We start from the raw sequence: 24,317 nt of genomic DNA on the forward strand, positions 1-24,317 counted from the left end.
ATTTTCCCAGGGCAGTAACCAGATGTAACCTAACCCATGTTGTTTGGCAGAGGTCCAATAAGCTGGAGCTGTGCCCCCCCCCACAAGTATGCATTAAATTCCATAAGGAATAAAAAACAAAACAAAACAAAAAACCTTGTATTGTTTCCACTTAAAGATTAAAAAAAAAAAAAAAACCAGTAACTCAACCTAGTTATAAGACCAAACAACACAATGAAAAGCTGCACTAACTAGATTAGTTACAGAGGCTGGTGTGAATGCTTGATAATTTATTCTCAAGCCCTTAGAAATAAAAATCCCACTTAAGAGTATGCATTATCAGCTAGAGGGTTAGTTAAGATGTGGCAGAATGAGGACATATGTGGAGTTTAATATGCATAGCAGTTTTTAAATTTTTATTTTCATTTATTTTTATTTAATGTGTGTGTTATGCCTGCATATGCCATTTACTGGAAAAGGACCCTACACATTTATCAATTCTAGTACCTTAATAGCTACAAGTCATTAACATACAGCAACATGCATCATGAGAAGAAGAAATGTCACCCATCTCTTCTACAGATTAGTAACTTAAGACTCCTGAGCCACAGTGCCCACATCACTGAGGTCTGTGAACATTTTTTGCTTTCATCCGGAGTGAAAGATGGAACAACTTGGGTACAAATGCAACAGATTATAAACAATGTCTTACAAAAAGTCACAAACCAAAGTATTTTACAGAATTTACTACAAAACACCATAAAAAGTGTCTTCATTTAAACTCTCTGTTCCCATATCCGGCGAGCCAACTGTATGTCTTTGACCATGATGCTGACATTCTTGGAGTAGATGGCACACAGAGGAATATCTTCAAACAAACCCACTAGGTACGTTTCACTAGCCTCCTGAAGCCTACCAAGGGCTGCACTTTGAAACTTCAAGTTGGTTTTGAAATCCTGGGCGATCTCTCTCACCAATCTCAGGAAAGACAACTTCTGGGTAAGCAACTTAAGTTGATTTCTGGTAAAGAGGAATCAATCGAAAAGCCCAGGTCCGGGCCTGTAGCGGTAAGGTTTCTTCATCCCACCAGGGGATGGAATGCTTTTCCCGGCAGGGGTGAGTGGAGGACTTTCCCACCAGTGAATTTATGAGCTGTCTGATTGGTTCAGGCCATTTTCTTTCAGTCAAAGCCAAGTTTTTGGCCCTTCCTCTGACCTCAGCGTTGGCAATGGTACCCAAAAAAAGGCTGAAATCGCCGAGCACAAAACGATGCTCCTCTAACAAACCACCAAACTGCCCTGCTCCACTTTACATTAATATTTTAAACGTTATACTTATCCCAATATGACCTTGACGCTTGTATTTTTCATTTCAGTACCTATTGACTTTCATTCTTCTAAATTTTTTATCTGCTTTCAATTTTTGAGAGGATTGAAAGAAATTCAAGTTTGGAGGTTACTGAAATGAAACGTCTTAATGTTTGGGGCTTTGAAAAAGAGGGGGGATTTTTAACCTAAAATGTGGAAGAATTTTTTTCATTGGACACATTGAGATCAACAACTGGTCTCCTTTGTATGTCAGCTTTGTATGTACAGCCATGCAAGCACTTTCTGTCTCTTGGGTGAAAAGGTATAAACTCCCACACAATGTAGGAGTTGCCTAGGAATGAAAAAGGTAGGGGTCAAATAAGTAATGAAAAGAGAAAGTATGAAGGGAGACGCTTAGCAATAATTCTAGATGCTACATTTTAGGAGAGACTAGTAAAGAGGAGTCCATGAATTTTTGTTCCAGCTTTTGAGCCATTTATTTAAAACTAAAAAGAAGAGACACAGAGCTATTAACTTGGCTAGGCTGATATTTTTTGCAGAAACATAAGATCGCAAATGAGAACTAATCAGCAGAACAAGTCAACCATCCAGTAGCAGAAATTCTGTCCCCTGTGGAAGATTTCACCTTCTTTCCCCATGTTGGAAAGGCAATGTCAGTGGCAGCCTCCTCTGGTTTTCAACATTTATCATCCACCTTTTATGTGTGGGAGGAGAGCATCTATGAAGAATGGGGTCTTAATCATCATTGCTCCTCTGAAATTAACTTCCCAGCATTTGGAATACTGTACATAATTTCTTCTCATTTTTTGACATTTGTCTATACTTTATGAGGCAAGTACACTAAGCCTGACAATAAACTGTGCATATCATCTGCTTGTAATTCCTCTCTGGCAGTATGAGGGTGACAACATTCTCTTTACTGGGTTATCTGCAGGTGAAAGTGTAGTGTTTTACAAACTCTTAGTATCTACAAAGTCATTGGTGAGGAGCTGCCACATAGATTTGTTGATTGTGTTACCTTTTAAATTTGATCTGCATGTCACATAAAAGAATGATGTAAATGTTGCCAAGCTCGGTTTTACATTAAACTGTTTAGTTTAAATAATATTTTGATGTCCATAGCAAGGTATCTTACAGAAGAAATTGATAAGTTCAATATGTAAGTAAAAAAAAACTGGTGTCACATTATTTCTTTTCCCAAACCAGGTTTCTCTGTATCTAACGTTTCCTTTTAGGAGCTAAACTTTTAAAGCCATACACATCTGTGTATTTATCATAATGAACTATCATGAAAATATCTGAGTCTTGTCAGGAATATCCAAGGGGTCAATTCCTTCCCAAATCTTCTATCTCTGTTTCTCTTTCTGTCTCGCTCTGTCTTTCTGGTATCAGTGTCATGTTTACCTATTTACCTATCTATACGCACACTTAAATTAATGTAGCTAATAGAATAAGAAAAATTTATGGAGAAAAATACAGTCTAAGAACCTAATCTAGCCTTAAAAGACAGACTATGTGGGACTGGAGAGATGGCTCAGCAGTTAAGAGCACTGACTGCTCTTGTAGAAGACCAGGGTTTGATTCCCAGCACCCACATGGTGGCTAACAGCTGTTTGTAACTCCAGTTCCAGGGGATCCAATACCTCCTTCTGCCCTCAGTAGGCATTGCACAACACTGCACTTATACACATGCATGCAATACACTCATACACATAAAATAAAAAATAAATTAATTAAATATTTAAAAAGGACAAACTATCCCAACCACCCATTGCATTGGTATAAACTTCAGTCTTAGACTTGAGGATAGAATTTCTTTGTGGTAATGAATGGTTATCAAGTGGTAACTTAATGGCTTGTCTGATTTTGAGAGGTTACATTAAATTTCAATTAATTATGCACATTTAAAAGTAGTCAATTTCTTCACAAAATAGCCCAGGTAATTTCCTAGTGTTAATTCCTAAGTGTTTATCACTGACTTACTCATTAGTCTAGAGTTTTAGTCCAGTTGTATTCCTATATAAGCCTTGCTGATTCACTTCAGCCTTGATACCTTATTCATAATGGCTCTTGGGTCTGAGGAGATAGTTATTGTGTTTCTAATAAAATTTAAACAGACCACATTTTAATTTTCAAACCAAATTTATTTTCAAAGAGAGCACTGTATTATGTTATTGTACACATTCTATTTTAAGGGAAACTCAAATAATTTTTTTAGTGCAATAAGTACAATGAACCAAAACTACAAAGACAGACATAATATTGCTCCAGTCAGGTGAGCAGGACTCACAAAGCCCCATGTGTCATGCTTATCCAAGCAATAAATTACTTTTTTAGACAAAAATTACTCTCTGAAATTGCTTTAGCTTTCCTGAAATAAAGGTACTGAATGCATAGTATTGGAACACTTTATTTTGCTTTTCCTCAAGTTCAATTATTTTCTGCTTGATAGCTAACACCACAGAACAAGATAGGTTTCTTTTATCGTACTGTTTTCTCCTTCATATTAATTCCAGTTTTAATTTGTCCTCAATAATGACTCTTCCTACTTCATAACGTGGCCTCCACACTAGAAGTCTATTTGAAAGTAATTTTAAAATATCTGAAAAATGGGAAAAATTATGGACACTTGTCTCATAATGTAGCAAAGGATGCCTCAGATTCATCACCTTACAACTTTTGCTTCCACAATGCTAGGATTAGAGCTGTGTGTCACTCTGCCTGATTCAAAATAAGATTTTAATATGTGACAGCATTTACTTGAAAGATATTTCTAAGGATACATAAAAGTCATTTTTTTAAAGTAGGTTTGCTAGAATATAGATACTTATTTCTTATTAGATGTTCATCTTCCTTAAAATTTCATAAATCAAGTGAATAACAAGTGCCTCCCATTTTAGACTCTCTTGAGAAATATGCTAACAATATCACACATATACAAATAGGCTAGTATGTGAAGAAAGTAGCAAGGAAGAAATTAAATGACATCCCAAAGTGCCCTTGGGATTTAAAACTCTTAGGAGGGCTAGAAATCTAGGTTAAAAAAATCAGGCAAAGGCAGACTCATATTCTTCTTTGGGTGAATATAGTCACCACTAGGTAGAGCAGTAGATGCTGAGCAATTTCTGGCACACAGAGCTACTTATTTAGCTTATTTCGAGTCATATTAACATTAGTCAACTTTGTAGATTTATAGTTCTTTCATGAATCTGATGATGGCCATAAACCCTAGTCCTCAGGGAGAAAGGCCCTGAAACACAATCACACAATTGTGTGCCCAGTTTCAGGAAGTTTGCAGACTCACTGAGGCCTGCCTACTGGCTGAGCAGAGTTTTGTATTAGGATTGTAACGCTTCAGGTAAGAGAAAGTCATCTCATGTTACCTGGAAGCAAAGATGAAGATGATGGCTTTTCTGGCTGGGAAGATTGTGAACTAAGCGGCAGTAGGAAGCAGGCATCACAGGAAGAGCATGCTATAGGACACGCTTTAATGGATGCTTCTCATTTTTTTCTTCATATCTGTTTCTTTTAGTTTGACAGAATAACATCTGCAGAGATTTGTCTTCACCAGGTAGACATCTACCTGCCAGCAGGTCCATCATTGCCAAGCCAGAACAGTTCTCCAGGGCACCTATGCATCAAATCCAGAGGAGGAGTCCATCCCTGTGTAGGTCTGCCTTTGACTAATGACCATTCCTCCCACTGATCCAGTTTGGATTTCATGAGCACTGTGGCAGGAAGATGAACGAGACAGAATTGGTGATGAAAGGAGGTAGAACACTTCAGACACTCTAACCAGCATCTTAGATATTGACAAGGAATTTCCTTTCCCAGCCTTTATGAAAATTCTTTAAAGTCATAGGAAGCCAAATGTGACAATGGAGAAAGGAACATGCAACAATCCATGGATAAACCGAGGCTCCGTGAAGTGGTCAGAGTATCAGTGCTATGCAGATGAATACCAGCTGAGGGTATTCAGGGAATATGCCTAAAATATATAAATATATAGTCACATGTGCATATAAATCAAAATGTATTTATTAATATAACGAGGTATACCCAATTAAATAATATAATATTAAATGTTTTATGAGTTCTAATGCTTTTGCTGACCTTTGACCTTTGCTGAACTCCTGTATCCCTCCTTAATCTGTAGCTGCAACTGACGAAAGAGTTTGACAAAGATGAATGCTGCCTGGTATTTTCTTTTTTTCATCAGCAAGTAAGATGTCAAGACTTTACTCATTTGTCAAGAGTGTGAGCAATTTCTTTGCTGAATTGGAGAGCAGTTCCTTATACTTGAAGGATAGTTCAAGTTTTGGTGCTATTCATGATGTAAACTTGGCACTATTCATCACGTCAACTTTTAAGTCGACTATGTATTTCTCAATCACTTTTTTAACTCTAGAAAATCAATAGAACACCACTCTAAACCTTGGTTATGTTATCTGCCAATTTGGGATGTATGAATACTCCCAGACACAGCTGGATTTCTGCTACCCACACATCACTGAACAGAGTGGGAGGAGATATGTTGTTGCACATCCCTCTATAAGAGCTTCCCTATATGATAGCCAGCAATGAATGACCTCAAAACTTATATAGTACATTGAGAAGTGAAGATTTTTCAAGTATCTGTTACAATTATATGCAATGAATTATAAGTTTATATACTTTAATATTTACTTATTCTTTCTGGTTTTGTTTTTGTTTCTTGTTTTTTAAGTCAAGGTCTCTTGTGGTCCAGCTTGGCCTCAAACTTGCTAATGTAGCCAAGGCTGGTTTTGAATTCCTGATGCTCCTGCCTCTACTTCCTAACTCCCCAGATTATAACCATACATGGCTATACCTGATTTCTATATTTTAATTTTTTCAATATTTATTTTAATTAAATTTTGTGCATTTTATACATCTCAATCCTATCTAGACCCCTTCCCCTATCTGTACTGTCCCTATAGCCTGCCTACCAGACTTCATGCATTTTGTCACATATGTTAAGGCCTATCAAGTCAAGTCTGTGTACCCAGATGTCCCTTGGTGTGAGTTCACTCACTAGAGCCTCTTCAGCCTATATAGATAGCATCACTTCCCCAAAGAAGACCAGTTCTCAACCAGCAGTGATCAGTTGTCAATAGTTCCTTGGCCAAAGTTAGGGTTCCTGCCCATTTCCTCAGTTCTATGCCTGGCTTTTGTCTAATTGAATTTGCATGGGTCTTGTGCATGCTGTCACTGTTGCAAGTTTACATGAGCAAGTGCCCAAAAACCTGAAAGCCTCTGTTTCCTTATGGTTATGCACCAACCCTGGCTCTTACAATCTTTCTGCCCCCTCTTCTGCAATGTTCCCTGAGTCCTGGGTGAATGAGGTTTAATAGAGGAGTCCTAACCAGGGACATGTACTTTGAAGTCTCTTATTCTCTATACTTTGGCCAGTTGTGGCCTTCTCTGTTAATCACCCTCTGTTGCATTGAAAGAGCCTCACTGTTTAGTTGAGAGATGCATTAGTATTCTCTCTATCCCTGTTCCACTATGTTCTGTGACCCTTAAGTGTAGAAGTTTCATTGTAGATGTGTCACTTAGGGCTGGGCACCTTACAGATACTTACTCTGACCAGTTGTAGAACTCTGTAATGGTCTCTATCGATTGCAAAAAGAAGCTTTGTTGATGAGTGGTGACAAGTCTACTTGTCTGTAAATATAAGGATCCATATATAGCATACAGTAGGAAATTACTTTTGTCTGGAGATGTGACAGATGTACACTTTTCTCTAGGGTCTATGACATCTCCAGCCATATGTATTTGGCTGTTTACAGTACCACACATGAGTTTCCTCCCACTGAGTTAGTGTTAATTTCAATTAGATAGCTGTTGATTACCCCAGGAAAAAAGTGCCACTACTGCTAAAAAGTGTCATATGGGTTTGTTATACTGGTCATTGTTGTGGTTATTAGGCTTTAAATCTAGAGTTGGATCATTGATTGAGTTTTCTCCCTTAGCAGCTTGCGTAGTATTCTCCAAAACTATGAGCGCTAGTCTTCAGGGAAGAGGTTTCCAGGTCAGGTCCAGCTCCATTGCTCCAAGTCCTGTGTGTGAAGTATGTCCTGTCTTCAGCATTAAGGTCTTACCTTCAAGTTCTAGGAGGCAATCATGGGCTGCAGCAATAGCCTGTGTTATTTTGGTAGTCTCTTGGACTACCCTGACCAACAACTCAAAGGGAGGTTTCTCTTGTCTGGCACTGTGTTTGTTACATAGCCTTCAGCTATACACATGCACCCATGTACAGATATTATATGTGTATTTTTCAGTAGGTTTTTGAACTAATTCATTTCCCTCTGGTTTTTCATACCATTATTAGCTCTCCTGTCTCTCTCCGTCTTAGTCTCCTCCCTCCCTCCCCGGTTAACGTGTCCCCATTTCCCCCTTGATAATACCTGTCTCCTATTATCCCCTTTCTCTTGAGCTCCTTCTTCCCTTTTACTCTTCTTGGTTCCTTGTATATATTTTAATTTTTAATGATTGTATTAGAAAATCAGCTAGGAAATTTCTAAAAATTTTAGCAACTGCCCTTATGAGCTAGTTCAAACCAGTTCTAGCAGATGGCTTGCAGGATTCTAATGAAGAAAAAGTTAGCTAAGAAACAGCTTGAAATCATTGTTCATCCACTAGAGAGCAGACATGTAAAATCAAGGTTCTGCTGTGGCACCAGTATTGGGAAAACAGGCTCAATCACTATATTTTGGTGAGTGTGTAATGCAGAATGCACTCATTTAAATAGTTTTATTTTACAACTTAATAGATTTTGGGAGGGAGTAGAGTGGGCTATACAGGGGGAGTGAGAGATATATAATGCTTAAATAGCATGAAAAACTATAGGGAATTGTATTATTTTAAAGTCCTACTGAAAAATACTCACACAATATACAAGTACATGTGTATAGCTGAAGGCAACGTAACAAAAAGCAGAGTGCCAGGCAGGAGAAACCTTCCAGTTGTTGGTCAGGCTAGTCCTAGAGACTACCATTTTGGAATTTTTCAAATTCATTTTCTCTTTTATTAGTGCAAATGATAAGATTTTTTTTGTATTTACGAACTATGTTATTTCTATACCTTTTCAGCTTAACTGAACAAGGAAGCAAAGCCAACCCTCTGAAAGCCTTTTCGCTTTATTGCTGGTGTGTAGGTGTATATGAGTAAAACCTGAATTCCAGCTCTTCATTTGTGCATTCCATCAGTCTTTTTCATGCTCTCATAATTTTCTGAGGAACAGTACTAGACAGAATGTGAAAAGAAACAGCACAGACATGCTGCTTAGCTCAGACATACTATCATCTCTTTTCTGAATATATTTTTGCCTTAAAAAAGGGCTAACAGAAATAGAAGTGAGAGAGATTTGATATTTATTTTGTTTTTATGTATTTAGCAATGAAAATAGAAGAATCTTCCTTGGTGGCTTCTTGCTATTGAACTCTTACACTCTTTAAGCAACAACAACAACCAAAAAAAAAAAAAAAAAAAAAAAGAATGAGAATAATTGGGCAATAAATTAACTTGGAAACTGGTTGGTAATTATATCAGTAATTATTTTTTATCTTTGATATTATGTTGAGTACAAACTTGTTGCTTTTAAATCTTACAGGCATGCACCATCATGCTCAGTTTTTATTCTTCAAGATAAAGTAAAACAAAACAAGACATAACTGCAGCATTATGAGAGATATGATGTATCAGAAGGTTTCTAGATAACTGGTTAAAAATAAAATAATTGAGAAGCTAATTAGAGAAAGATGCGTAGTTTCATCAGACATGACTGAACATAAATCTACATTGTGCTTTTGTGATTTGTTCTTCCCAATAGAACAGTGACAGATCACGGGTTCACCGTCTTTCTGCTCCACTGGGGCTCAGAGGCAGCATGAATTCATGGCTGTTAAGGATGTTCTGGGGACTGGTTTAAGGGGAGGGAGGATGGGTTGGCCAGTGATAGACTTATCAATATTATAACTAGGTGGGTGGAAGGATATGTAGTTGGTCTGAGAAAGTAGAAAAGTCTATGTTCCTAAAGGGAGGAAAGTGAAAGCAAAGAGAATTGACAAAGATCAAGTTTGTCACTGATTTGAAAAGAGAGGCAACCTGAAAGAAAGAGATTCTAAAGCACTAGGTTGGATAATCCTAGCATGAAGCAGTGGCTCATGGGCAGGAGGCAGAAATAATGCAAATCATTACTGATGTCCATAGATATCCTCTGATGGATTTAGCTAAATGAGAAAAATTCAGCATCTATGTGTAATTAGCAGTTTACAATCAGAAGCAAAGTTTGTTTGCATTAGAGTAGAATTTTGGTAGATTTCTGCAAATGAGCAAATGAAATTAGACACAACTTCTCTGGGCTCAAACTCTTATCTTATGAAAGGGAAGAAAAGTGGTTATACTGGAAAAATAAGCCATCTCTGAAATGGGGTCAAAAGCATGAAATCTGTAGATTTTAAAAAATCTGATCTGGTGAATAAGTTTTCCCATCTTGAGTATGTATTATCTCAGTCTACGGCATCCAGTTACTTAGGACAGAAAGAGGAGCCTTACACATCCATTGATCTGAACTAGTCAGGCAATCCAACCTTGATAGGCAAGAGATGAGATCTCCTTCAGTGCTCAGAAGGAAAACGAAGGAGTGGGTGAGCACCCAGCATAGGCATGACACAGAATGATTTGGGGAGTTATTACAAACTGGTCCCTCTTCCCATAAGCCAATGGTTGGTAGATTAACAACAACCTGTTTCTAAATTTGGAAAATATAAACGAATATATTTTCACAATGTAGAGTTTCTAAGTAATCATAATTTATGGTATATCTATAAAGTTCAATAAAGTACCACCTTTGAAGTAAACCTCCTATTTGAGAAGTAACAGTCATATAGAGTACTATAACATAATTAGACCATAATAATATAGAATTTAGTTTCAAGGCAACAGAGATTTTTTTTTATAGTTACTATCTTAAGCATAGGGTAGTCAATTTTTTCTTCTTTCATCCTCTTCTTCCCTTTTAAAATTTTGTTTCGTTTTGGTTTTTGAAACAGCATCTCAGCATGTCACTATGTAGCTCAGGCTGGCCTCTAACTCACACTTGTAGACCAAACTATATTTAAACTCCATTTATCCTCCTCTCTCAGTTTTTCCAGTGCTGGAAATACACGTGTGTACCATTATACATCTACATATGGCTTTTTTTTTTTTAAGTAGGGCCATCTATGTAGCTTAGGCTGGCCTCAAATTATGTAGCCCAAATTGACCTCTAACTTAGGATCTTTCTACCTCAGCCATCCACAGAGACTGCTGTCTTGTATCACCATGTTCAATCAGATGGTCACTTTTTTATGCAAAGACTTGAGCACTGTGTATACCAAAGCAATTTTCTGTAGTATGTTCTGTAATGTTGTTAGTGATGTTTTCCCCATAAGCTTTCTTTCCCTAAATAGAGTGTACCAGTTAATGCTGATTGCCAATTGACAGGATTTAGAATCACTTGGAATTACACCTGTAATTCCAGCACTAGAGGATAACTGGAGTTTGAAGCTAAATCTACTAGTGTGAGTTAGAGGTCAACCTGGGCTACATAGCAACACAGTGAGATGGGTCTCTGCCAGTGCCTGTGGGGGATTATCTTGATTATGGTAATTGAGTGGGAAGACTCGCCCACTGCAGTTGGTACTAGTCACTGACTGGAATCCCTAACTGTGAAGGGGAGGAAGGAAACCTGCAGACCAGCCATTTATTCCTCTTTGTTTGCTGTGGATGTGACATGACCAGTGATTCAAGCTCCTGCTGCCTTGACTTCCCCATGGTGATGAACTGTACCTTGAACTGTGGGCTAAAATAAACCCTGTCTCAAGTTACTTTTGTCAGTATATTTAAATCACAGCAAAAGGAAAAGAAACTAAGACAAAGAGAAAAGAATAACTCTACAATTATAGAAAGATAAATAAGATGGCTTATAATTCTATGGTTATGGGACCTCATGTATTTTTGTCTTTGGTTGAAGTAAATTACATCAGGCAAAAATGTGAAGAGCATAAATATCTTCTTTGAACCTCTTATCCACTAGGGTAGGCAATGAGTGAAGATAAATGTTCCCACTATGAATTCCATAACCATCTGTGATCTTTACATTTGAATAGTCATCCCATTTTAAGGGTAAGTGGGGAAAATGTGTAAACAAATGAGCAAATTCCATGATTCTGTTAAAGAATTATATGGTAACTAGCCAATCATGTATCTCTACACAGAAAACAGGAGGATCCCTTATAGAAACAGAAAAAAAAAATGTATTCCTTCATTCATCCTTCTGCCATTCCTACTGATAAAAACAGGTTCCACTCAAAGCAGAACATTTAGCTTTCTGTTAGCAACAGAAAGAACACTTCCCCAGCGACAGGAAAACCCGAAAAGGACATCTATTTTTAAAAACAAAATGTGAAGCCCTCAGCATTTTGCTGATTTAGTGAACAAGACAGATTATAAATCTTATCCATCCAAAGGAGGAGAATGTCCTATAGATTGCAAGAACAAACAGCCTGATTTTACATGCCCTTTATTTATTTGCTTTGCTTTTATATGCCAGAAGGTTTTTTTTTTTTTCTTCCTGACATTTCTTCTGAGTTCTCTGTTCATGGATATTTGCGCATATGGCCATTACAAAGCGGGAGGTGTCTCATCTTAAGTGGAAAGGTGGTAATGCAAGTTCATTTCCATACGAAAAACAGTTCACAGCAGCCTGTGCCAGTGTTCAGCAAGTGAGGTTTCTATCAAAGGTGGTGATGAATATGCTTATTGAAGAAAAGTGATAGGAACAGGAACTTACTCATTGTCATTAAGTATCACAGTTTTAAAGCAGAAAGAAGCCTTAAGAAACTTCTGGTCTTGTCCAATTATTAAAATAACTGACTGCATTTCAGATACTATAAAGGGCTAATCTAACTCCACATTTCAATCTTCTACCTTTTCAATGAAAGAAAATGAAACTCAACAAATGGTGACTTTCACCTTGAAGATTTAGTTCTAGGAATACCAGTGGCAAGGCCACAATGCAAATATCTTCAGGCTTATTTTTATTCCATAGGCAATATTATGGGGCCATATAGTGGCAAGGCCACAATGCAAATATCTTCAGGCTTATTTTTGTTCCATAGGCAATATTATGGGGCCATATGTATAATTTCTCTTCCATCTAGCTACTTGTATATTTACTACAAGTAGTTTTCAGTTTAAAATTTTTATTGTAAACAGAAAGATCATTTATGAAAGGATGAAGGCATGCCAAAATAACTTTGTGCCAACTAGCATATTGCTATTTAAAAATAATAGTAATTCTTAGAATCAACTTAAAAAGCCCCCCAAAAACCTTAGGCTGGTAAGACAGGAAGCAATATAATAGTCTTTGATTTCACCCCTGCTCTGTAAAAATGGAAGTAGCTGAAGCAGGTCTTATATAAGGCAACATATTAGGCTTGGTCTAGGACTGATTCCATTTCTCATTTCCTCCTTTGAAGGCAAAAACAGTATGCCAAAGACCAGTCACATTTAGGATTCATGTAAAACTGAAGGCAAAGGTAATTGAAATTTTTAGTTTTAAAATTAGCTTAATATATTTGATTAGAAATACATGCATAAGTTATAAAGAATATAATTCTACATGATATATACACATGTATCTATATAAGATTATATATGAATATATATATACACATACACCCAGACATCTAAGATAAATGCACATATGGATATATATACATATCTTTAAATATTAACTATATTATTAGCTGTGCAAAGTTGAGAAATAAAATTAACTCTCTGGCTTTAGTTTCCTTATTTGTAAAAATGGAAATAATAGCAGTTCTTATCTTAAAGAAGTGTGAAGCACTTAGAATCTGGCACATAGTTACAAAAATAAGCATCAGGAAATTAGGTATTATAGGAACATATGTTTTTCAGTAAAATCAATAATTAAGCAAATGCTTAGAAGTGGTAGAACGCAGGTTTCTCATTATTAAAGTGGAAATTACAGATAATTAAAAGGAGGAAGCTAGAATGATCCTCTGGTAGCAGACTAGAATTGGAGACAGCAGTATGAACCTATGTTTTTTTTTGCTTATTTATTTGTTTGTTTTTTTATAGATGGTGACTCTTATAACCCAGGCTGGCCTTGAACTTCTGATTCTTCTGCCTCAACTTCTCAAGTAGTAGGATTATAGGCTCACCTGGCTATGTTTAGTTTGATATAGATTCAGATGGTTACATACAAACATACTTATAGATGGGTGTATATACATTGGTAAATACATATATATATATTCTATATATGTATTTCTGTTCTGGTTTGAACATGAAGTGTCCCCCACAGAAGCATGTACTTGAACATTGGTATCTAACTAGTAGCACTGTTTTGGAGTTTGTGGAACCTTTAGGCTTGACCTGACTAGAAGTCGGTTGTTGGGGTGATCTTGAAGGTGGTTTCAGTAACTGGTTCTGGTGGAGCTCTCTGTTACCTGATTGGTCACAATGAACAAGCTGCAGGCTCTCACAGCTGCAGGCTTGAGAGGGGACAGCACTGCTATCCCGTCCATGAAGGAGTGCATGTGCTGAAACTGTGAGCCCAAATGAATCTTTCTGCTCTTAAGTGGCTTCTGTCAGTTATTCTACCACAGCAATGAGAAAAGTAACTAGTGTAATTTCTTAGCTTTATCAGCTACAAGAGTCTAAAATGAATGGCAGTAGCAAGCAGAGTAGCACTTTCAGAGTCTAGATCTTGGTTTCTAATACCACTTTTCAAATAAAAGGAATCAAGGTTTCTTTGAGAAATGGCTGTTTCTAGGTCTGGGCAAGGAAGAGCCCGTTATATCCTATATTACCAGAAATCAAAGAAGTACTCAGAAAAGAAACAAACCAAATCATCCAACATTGATGGAAGGTCATTAAGGGACATAGGACCACCAAAAGAAGTCCATTGAATAAGATGGGGCAATCAGAACAAGAAGCTAACACTGGAGTGTAACTAACAGTATAAAATGAACATGCATGTACCACATTCATATAGATGGTCTGATATATTGCCCTTGTTCTGGTAAATAACCTCTTGTTTGATATTCAGACAAGAAATTTCATTTAAACTCAGTAGTTTGCACACACAGAGAGACACAAAAGGAGGAGGGGGACTTCTGGAAGGAAAGGTGTCAGCAGGAGAGAGGGATGAAAAAGGTGTGAGGGGGATGAGAGAGTAGAGAGGAGTGAGAGAGGGATGAAAGGGGGATGAGAGGAGGACGAGTGTTGAAAATGACTAATCATTATAAAAAAGTATGAACCTGCCAAACAAGTTAAAAACACCAAACGGGTAAGTGACAAATCTCCCATGCAAAAGAATTCCAAGTAATTTGATTATATGCTGGCCCTTGAGGAGCAGCAGACATTTCCATTTTCTAGGTGTGGACTGCATCCTGTGCTTTCTTCCTAGAAGCAGAGCATGAAGGAGGGTGGAACACTTCAAGTAAAGAAACTGACAAACACCAGTATCTTCTAGGTGATGGAAGGCCCATCAACAGCACTGCTGACAGGTGACCTATGAAACCTCTCATGGATTCTATAATAAGACTTTTCAAATGATAAAGGCCTACAACAATGCCTGAACTTTAATAGGTACTGAAAATGGTATCCACATTTAAGAACAAAATGTTTAAAAGTTGTCTAGATTTAATTTTTGTGGATTAAAACCACTTAAAAAATTTTAGCTAGGTGGATAAGAGCACTGGCTGCTCTTGCAGAGGACCTGGGTTTGGTTCCCAGCACCCACATGATGACTTACAACCATCTGTAACTCCAGTTCTACAGGATCTGACACCCTCTTCTGGCCTCCATGAACATTGCATGACAGAGGTGCATTTATACACATGCAGGCAATACACTCAAACACATAAAATAAAAATAATAAAATATTCTTTATTTTGTATGTCTATGATGTGTATGTATGATGTATGTGCAGGTTTGGGGGCATGCATATGCCATGGCCCATGTGTGAAGGTCAGAGATCAACCATGGGTGTTGGTCTTCACCCTCCATCTGTTCCTCTTTTGCAGCTGCATATACCAGGCAAACAGACCCACAATCTTCATCTGACCATGAAGCATGAGACTGCAGATGCCTATCACCTCACCCAGTTTTCCATGTATTCTGGAGATTAGAACTCGGGTCCTCTTGTTTTCACAGCAAGTGTTTTATCCACTGAGCCATCTCCCCAGCCCAAAATATTTGTTTTTAAAACTATATTGGGACACCATTAACTTATTAAACCTCTAAAATACATGCTAGACTTATACATTTTTATAATATGGTCTTTCTATGTACAGCTTTTTGCCATTTCAGAGCTATTATTGAAGAGATATGTGAACATTATTGTTTTATGGTTGTAAATTCTGTTAGCAGAAACCTCATATTATTTCACTCTCTTAGTGTTGAATTGGCTCAGTGTTTCCTCAATAAGCACCATGCAAGAAAGAAAGGAGATGCTGGGCTATCCAAGCTGTATCTCAGAGCAGTTTTAAGTGCTCTGATATTTTTGCTGTTACTCTACTAAATCTCTAAGAGAATTGGGATACCTGTTGTCTTTCTGTAGAATGTATGTCTGTTATTAATGCATCATTTCAATACTGCTTTACTGGCTTTAGCTCAGGACCTTGTTACTGAAAGTCTAAAAATGTTTAACATTCAGTAGAGGTGGTAGATGACACTATTAAGGTTGCATTATGAAGAAACTCAGATTCAGTGGTTTGTTAATAAATCATCATTTCAAATTTGTTAGAAGTGAGGATTTTGAAGGTTTTCTTACAAAAAAGATAAATGATTGAGGAGGTAATATACTAATTATGCTAATTTGATCATTAACTATGTTTACATATACTGAACCATTCCATTGTACACTGAATTTGAATAATTACATCAATTACAAATAAAATGAAAATGGCCTATGACATTAAGGAATTTAAATGTGATAATTGTTTGACAGATGCAATTTGTTTGGGAAGTTAATGACATATTTTATCAGTTTCTCAAAATGGAATTAGAAATAGTTTGTAGAAATGTGAATATGCAGAAATTGTTTTTGTTTCAAACAAAAGAAATGGGCAACCTTAATATTCTGTCTTTGCTTGGAGGTTTAGAAATCACTGGCAGGGGCTGGAGAGATGGCTTAGTGGTTAAGAGCTCTTGCAGAGAACCCAGGTCTGGTTGCCAGCACCCACATGGTGGCTAAAAACTGTAACTTCAGTTGTAGGGGATCTGATGACCTCTTCTGACCTCTATGGGCATTGTATGACATGGATGCACTTACATACATGCAGGCAACACACTCATACACATAAAAATAAAAATATTAGGGTGCTTGAGAGATGGCTCAGTGGTTAAGAACACTGGCTGTTCTTACTGGCTGGATTTGAATCCCAGTACCCACATGGCAGCTAACAATTGTCTGCAACTCCAGTTCCAGGGGATCTGATGCCTTCTTCTGCTCTCTGTGGGCATTGAATGACACATGTGCACTACTTATACATGCAGGCAATGCACCCATACACATAAAATAAATAAAATTTTAAAAAAGAAATTAAAAAAAAATCAGCCGGGTATGGTGGCACATGCCTGTAGTCCCAGCACTTGGGAGGCAGAGGCAGGGGGATCTCTGTGGGTTCAAGGCTAGCCTGGTCTACATAGTGAGTTCCAGGACCGCTGGGGCTACAGGAAGGCCCTGTCTCAAAAAGACAAAAAAAAAAAAAAAAAAAAAAAAAAAAAAAAAAATCACTGGTAGTGGCCAGTTTGAAAGCATCCAGTGCCCAACTTTTGCTTCTTACCTCTTTTTTTGTCATCCTCTCCTGTGTTAATCAAGCTGATTCAATACTGCTGTTGGAACCAAACCTTTTCCAGTTAGCAGTCACATCCCTATCATGTTCTTCTTAAGATAATTTGTTTTGTTTGGAATGTCTTGATAGTCAAAGAAACCACCATCATCCTGTCTAAGGTTTCCTCTAAAACAACTGATAGGAATAGAATGTTTTCAAGATAACATGGAATGAAATTGCAATCCATCCTAAATTGGGTGCTTACTTTGATTTTTAAAGTTAGTTGCTTCAGTAAGCATTTTCTTTTCCAACTACACAACTCAATTTTCATAACATTCAGAAACAGTGTATTTTACTTTATTACTTTCTTTGGCAGCAAAATGACATACATTCAATATAGGTATAGATGGTAAAGAGAAGCTGGGCCTGGTGGTGGAGGCCAGTGACCCCAGACACTCAGGAATGTGAGGCAGGAGAACTGTAAACTCAAAGCCAGTCTGGGTTACAGAGTGAGTTTAAGGCCAGCCTGGGGAACTAGTGAGGCTCTGTCTTGAAACAAATAGCAAACAGAGATCTGGAGATAGAGTTCATTGGTATGGCACTTGTCTAGTATGCTGTGAGGCCTAAATTCAATCTCACATATTGCCAAGAAAATAGCTCTCAGTTTGTCCTCAACTTTTCTAGCTTTCAGTGGCAGTAGAAATGTCACCTCCATAATTACAAAATAGAACATACATTTTAAAATAATTTAATTTTCAACACAAAATATTTTGCTTTATGAGGTTCTTTTCAGGCGGTCTCTTTGAAAGGGATTTGCTTGCTCATTTATCGAGCATCTGCTAGGCCATGTACTATTCCAGTACTTTGGGCCCAAAGGAAACATCACTAAACGATTGAGAAAAATCCCTGATTTCACAAAGCTTACATCATTCTTTTGGAAGACAGAAAATAGGAAAGAAAAACAGTGATCCTAATACCATGAAAAAACTGAAGCAAAGAGAGGATGCTAGGGGAGGGGCAACACTTAAACGCATGGTTAGGGCAGGATCCCTCCCTGGTATGTGGTGGAGATTCTTCCAGAGAGAGCGAAGAGGAGGCCTGTATAGCTGGAATAAAATGCTCAGTAGAAATAGGCTGGGGGGAGGGGGCAAAGAGTGTGGAGTACAGTTAACATAGGATTTTTGTTAAGGTCATACAAAAGGGTTCTAGCTAGGAAAATTTCAAAGCTATAAGGACTAGGAATCTTGATTTGCTCCTATGCTTACAAACTTACGTTAAAAGCATATCCATGTGATATCACAGGCTCAAATCTTATGCTGACACCTAATTTAGCCCTATCCCCACAGGGTCTCATGTAGCCCAGGATGGTCTTGAACTTGCTTCTTTTCTTGTAGCTGAGGATGACCTCGAATTTCTGATCCTCCTATTTCCATAGCCCAAGTGCTGGGATTACAGGTATGTGCCATGTCTGGTTTATGCTGTGCTGGGGCTCTAACCAAGGACCCAGGGCGATTTACCACCTTTAAAATAAGTTATCTTGCTTCTACAAAGGTAAAAAGATACTGAGAATAAAGCTGAATACTCACACCAGACACTAAATTAGAGTTTTAGTTCACTAGCTGGTATCTTAAACATTAATGAGCTGGCTCCGCTGTGTTTTATTTACAGGTAGGAAACAGTATCTTCTTCCAGGTTCCTCATGGTGTCCAGTATCTTTGCTTTCTCTTAGTTCCAGGCCAGGTTGTATTTTCCAATCTTATTTCCTATTTATAGATTGATTTGGTAATAACAGAGACGTTTTGCCATATTGCAAAGAAGAAATTAGGTTTAAGTTGCAGATTAAAATTGTACCTACTCTGGTACAATCATTGAACAGAGCAGGGTCAGAGTTTTTCTTCAGTATCTGTGATGGCTTAAATTTTTCTTGGTGTTGACACAACAGAATAGAGGTAATATAAGGTTTGTAATACATTTACTTTATTCACTGTTTTGAGGATTTATGAGTACATCCTTAAATTACATTTAGCACAATAGTACCATTGTTAAAGGAAAGGATTCAAGCACAGGAAGAAGGAACTGGCTTTTGTGCCTCTCCCCCCCCCCCCCCCCCCCCCCCCCGCCACACCCCTCATCTCCTTTTCCTCCTCCCAGCCACCATTAGACCCCAAAAGCAAGCAATCTTTTTTTTAGACCTTTTGTAGGAATGAGATGAAAGTGTTTTATTTCTCTAGTCCAAGCACTTTTCACTTTCCTTGGCAAGTGGCTTGTAGCAACATACATCTTCACAACTATGTGCAGGTGAACTTCTTGACAGTCCAGAAATGAGCTCTCTGCTTTCGCACACTGGCCCTTATAGCAGTGGACTGATAAAGCAGTCAGATTTGGGAGTTCTATGCACAGAATTTCAGACTTCAGTCCTATTTAATTTGGGACTACGTACAAAGATATCTGCTGACATTTGCTCAGTGACACACAAGAAGCACGTCGTAGAAAGCTGAAAACACACACACCAATAAAACTTTGGAGACTGCAGCTCCAAGGCGAAACATGCTTTACTTTAAGGGGTTGGTTCTGGGCCAATCACCAAGCAGCAGTCCTAGCTCTGCCAGGATCAGGTGAAGGCGATAAGCTCGAATCACTTCTGCAACCTGTCGCGCACCAGCACACAAGTCACTGGGAGCCACAGAGGAAAGTTTGTCAAAGTTTCGGACAGAGCCAATTCAGGTCCCACCGTCCAGGCGGCAGCTTCAGGTGCACCACGCGGTGCCGGGGACTGCGGCGGAGTGTTCGACGACTCCGCGTGGCCGGGGAGATGCGGGATGGGAGCTTCCCTGCAGACAAGCAGCCTCCGTGGCCTGAAGCCGCGAGAGATCCGCAGCGCCACCAGCCCACGTCGAGGCTTCGGCTGTGGTCGCCCGTCCCTAGGGCTGGGCGACCCCAAGTTCCCGCTACACCGAAGCCCCGGGAGCGGGTCACCCCCAAGCGCGCAGCCCAGTGCCCGCCTCCGTGCCTCCCTGCGCCGGCGCCATGGAGACAGTCACAAGACGCCCGCGGCTGGCGCGTCGGCCAATGGGAGCGCACGTCGCGGGGAGACGCGGACGTCGCTCTTCCAAGATGGCGGCGCGTCCGTCGCGAGCAGCCGGGCCCGGGGGAAGCCAGCGAAGCCGAGTAAAGCCGCCGCCCCGGACGGGATTGAAGGAGCAGTTGCCGCCCTTGGCGGCGGCTCGGGCAGTTTCCGCTGCTGCTACGGCTGTTGCCATGCGGCGAGGCTAGGGAGGACCTCACTTCCCCGGGGTGTAATGATGTTAACAGAGGTAAGCGGCGCCCGGAGCTGACCCAAGGCGGCCGGCTGGCTGCCGGGGAACGTCGCTTTCGGGGCCGGCCAGGCCCGACCTCCGCCGCGGCCCTCCACGGCGAGTCTCGGGGATCTCACAAGTGCCCCGAGTGGGCGCGGTGCTGACTCGGCAGAGTTCCACCCCCCTCCCGCCGCCTCTGGCCGGTCGCCCCGGCTGTAGCTCTCCACTCGTCGCTGCTCCTCCATGGTGTCCCCGACCCGCTGCCCCAAGGCGCCCCGGTCGGCGTCGGCAACGGTGTGTCGGCCCCCTCGGTGCTGGGTCAGCATCCTGGCTGTGGCCGTCCGGCGTTCCCCCCTCCCCCCGGTGGACTGCTCTGCGAAGTGAGCCACCCTCCTGCAGCCACACTCGCTGGCCCTGTCCCTCGTCCCTGCCCCCACATCCCGTCACCTTCCGCTGCCGGCCTCCAAGCCCCGAGTTGAGTGTGGCATCCACCTTCTGGAGATGCCCAGGCCCCCCTACTTCCCTCTGTGGACCTGAAATGGAAGTAGGGCAACAACAACGAGCCACTCAGTTTCCCTTTTATCGTGTCCACTGTCCACTGCAGAAAGCAGACTTTTTGAAGAAGTTTGCCTGCACTAGCAATACTTGAGAGGAGGAACTAAATTGGTGCAACTAGTTTAATGACCGAAGTTGACACATAGCTGTGCGGGATGGTCTGTGCAGATATGGACAACATTGTAAAATACTGAAGCTTGTGAACTTGAAGTCCTATCTGAAAGGTGTTGCCCTTGAGTTCTGGGAGGATCCTGAGGTCAGGGACTGGTTTGGACTTCTTTGTGCGCTGATAGGAAATTGTTAATAGTGGGAAGCAATCCTCCGTGGGCCCCAAAGAAAATAAACTATTTTTAGATGAGTGACTTTTAAGCGGCTATACAGGACACACTTAGCTTTCCAAGACCTTGGAAATTGATTACCAGAGAAACTTCCTACTTTGCTGTTTGTGCTTATCTGTGCCACTGAATATGGCAGGTGATGTGCCTGGGCAGTCCTTATTGGTTGATCGTTAACATCCAAACCACCACGCATTTCTAGGAGTTAGAAGTTCACAGTATAGTTTCCAGTTCTACTTTTTTTTTTTTTTTAATTTCTGGAGTTAATTTCATTGTCAGAGACAATGGTTATATGTCATCAGTTGTAGTGTATTTAAAAAGTAAATAGAAATTCAAAGTTTTATTTTATTTTTTAACTTTAAGGGATATTTTAGTGAGAAGTTAGCCTTATATTAACAACTTTTCCGAGGTGTTTGTATACTAGGAAACGATCTCTGAAAAAACTTTAAAAAAGTTTTTATCTCTGGGTGTGGTGGTGCACGCCTTTAATCCCAACACTTGAGAGGCAGAGGCAGGTGGATCTCCCTGAGTTCAAGGCCAGCCTGGACAGTGAGTTCCAGGGAAGCTGGGGCTACAGGGAGACCCTGTCTCAAAAAGACCCCCCCCCCCAAAAAAAAGTTTTAATCTTTTCACATGATAGTCCTTTCCCAGTGGAAAGATGATAGTGTCTTGGTTTGGAAAGATTGAAATTCTAAACTTTTGTATTTTTCAGATAACTTAGTTATAACTCAGAAAACTATTTTAAACAGTGGTCGTAGTAAGCTGCCCTCTGTGCAGTGTGTTCATCACAAGCTTGCAGGTGGCAGAACAGGGTTTGACATGGTCAGTTGCTACAGAGCTATTCCAGTAACCACTACTTTGTGCTGCCTCTTCAAAGTAAAACCAGGTTAAATTGTACTTTGATCTCATCTAGGATTTTCAGTCGGCATTTTATAGATTAGCTGATTGAAGCCCAGAGATTTGTCCAAGGTCACACAATTATTAGAGACATAGTTGAAACTAGAAAACTCATCTGTTGACTCAGCTCCAAATACTGACCACTTTGCCCAGCTGCCTTTCATGAGTAGTTTTTGGCTGTTTTGATAGATTTTAAAGCATCTTACTTCCTTGTTTGATTATTGTCAGAAAATGAACAGAAAACAATTACTTGAGACTTTTTGCTTAACTAACTTTTTTGGAGTCATTTTTTTAAAGCCCGGTAAAACAGCCCCATTTTGAAACATTTTGGATACGAATGAATTTTTTTTCTCTTTGTGTAGGTGGTAACTTACACCAGCAGGTTTTAGAGAACTTTGAATTCACATTAGATCTCACAATACATGATGATAAGCTGCACTGTGAAAGGATTTCCTACCTTTATATTCCTCACTTTCAACAAGCATTCCCATTCAAAAAGTAGAGCAGCACTGTGTTTAAATCTCACCACTGAGGTGGTGCTATTGTCCCCATTAGCTGCATGACAAAACAGGTTGAGAAGGTGAAAAGACCTTGATTAAAATCCTATCAGGACACGGGTGCACATGCGGGCAATGGACTCGTACACATAAAAACAGTGAATAGAATATTTTAAAAAATCATATAGCAAGCAGGAGAGCCAGTAGTCACACTGAAGTACTCATAAAACATCCTGTGCTCTCCTGTCCTTTTTTCATGGCTCAGTGTGGAATATCTTCCTTTCCCTCTTCCCTCCCTCCCTCCCTTCCTGTCTTTTTTCCTGATATTGTCACTGTACTGGCCTTAATTTTTTTTAAAAAAAAACAGAGTTGGGATACGTAGATGTATGATCATGACAGTAATGCTGAACATTCATATGAAGCTATTCAGTTTAGCATTTGTCACAGTATATCTTTAATTGAAACTTCAGAAATGAGAAGACAGTGAGTTACTCATTAAGAGCACTTTTAAATCAGGGAAAAGGGAAAATGAGTTAAGCAAACCAATATGTGCATTGAACTTTGAAACCTCCGAAAGATCATTGTGAACTGAAGGTATAGGCCTGGTTATGTAGTTCTCAGTTCTAACTTTTTGGCTTCAATCTGTGTTTTTAAAATGTTTAATGTTTCTCCTATAACATTTGACAAAAAAGTTATGATAGGCTTGAAAATTATTTGTTTTATATTCTCTTTTTCTATTTAATAATTTAAAGTTTACATCTCAAAATTAGGGCTCATTTGCTTCAGAATTTGTTTTAATTAGTGTGAATTTTTCACAGCATTAAAATATTGTGACATATCACTGGATTTTCATTAATACTTTTAGTTTTCTTAATATTTCAGAAGCTATATTAGGGTTATGATTCTGGGATTATTTTATAGTAGTTAACAGTGTAGAAGTAGGAAAACAGGAAAATGTACTAACTTGGTTCTTGTAGTGCAGCATACTCGAGGTTGTTTTGTATAAAATTGTCATTTATCACTTCTCTGCATGTGCAAATAATGAAAAGGCAGGGTGGTGCAGACCTGTAATTCCAGCACTTGGGAGGTGGGGGCAGGAGGAGGATCAGGAGTTCAAGGTCATCATCTGGTTCCAGGCAAGCCTTGGCTACATGAGATCCTGCCTTAAAACAACCAAGATGGGGGCATGGGAGACAGAGAGAGTAGTTGTTTGGGTTTCTAATTTGGGGCACTAATTGGATATTAAGTAAAACAGTTTATGTTAAATTATTTCATCTAGCTCTATTGATTTTTAGATTTGAGCACTGATTATTGATTTTAAGGTTACCAGTATGAAACAGATGGAATAAGGCCTTAATGGTAGGACTTTTAGAAGTCTCAAGTTAAGAGTTGTTAAGGAATGGAAAAAGCTTTGTGGTTCAGTTAAGTTAGGAGGATATTTACCCAAGGAAATTAAGTAGATTTCTTCTCAGGAGGACTTCTCAGGCTTTTGATGGGCATTTACCCACAGGGTCACAATTTATAACAATGTTGTAAAGTTATCTATCCACGGAGACCC

General features: G+C 39.3%; 1 protein-coding gene across 2 annotated transcripts in view; it reads left to right on the forward strand.

Moving 5' to 3' along the window:
• The first annotated feature begins 19,359 nt into the window (after positions 1 to 19,359).
• Positions 19,360 to 24,317, forward strand: part of Snx13 (sorting nexin 13) — a 147,300-nt gene continuing 142,342 nt past the window's right edge. For both annotated transcript variants that reach the window (XM_017798032.2, XM_008832713.3), the window contains exon 1: positions 19,360 to 20,493. In XM_017798032.2, coding sequence (XP_017653521.2) covers positions 19,999 to 20,493 — 495 coding nt within the window. In that variant the 5' untranslated portion in view covers positions 19,360 to 19,998. The remainder of the gene's footprint in view (positions 20,494 to 24,317) is intronic.

This window comes from Nannospalax galili, unplaced genomic scaffold (assembly GCF_000622305.1).
Source record: "Nannospalax galili isolate Female #2095 unplaced genomic scaffold, S.galili_v1.0 scaffold450, whole genome shotgun sequence".
Classification (NCBI taxonomy): domain Eukaryota; kingdom Metazoa; phylum Chordata; class Mammalia; order Rodentia; family Spalacidae; genus Nannospalax; species Nannospalax galili.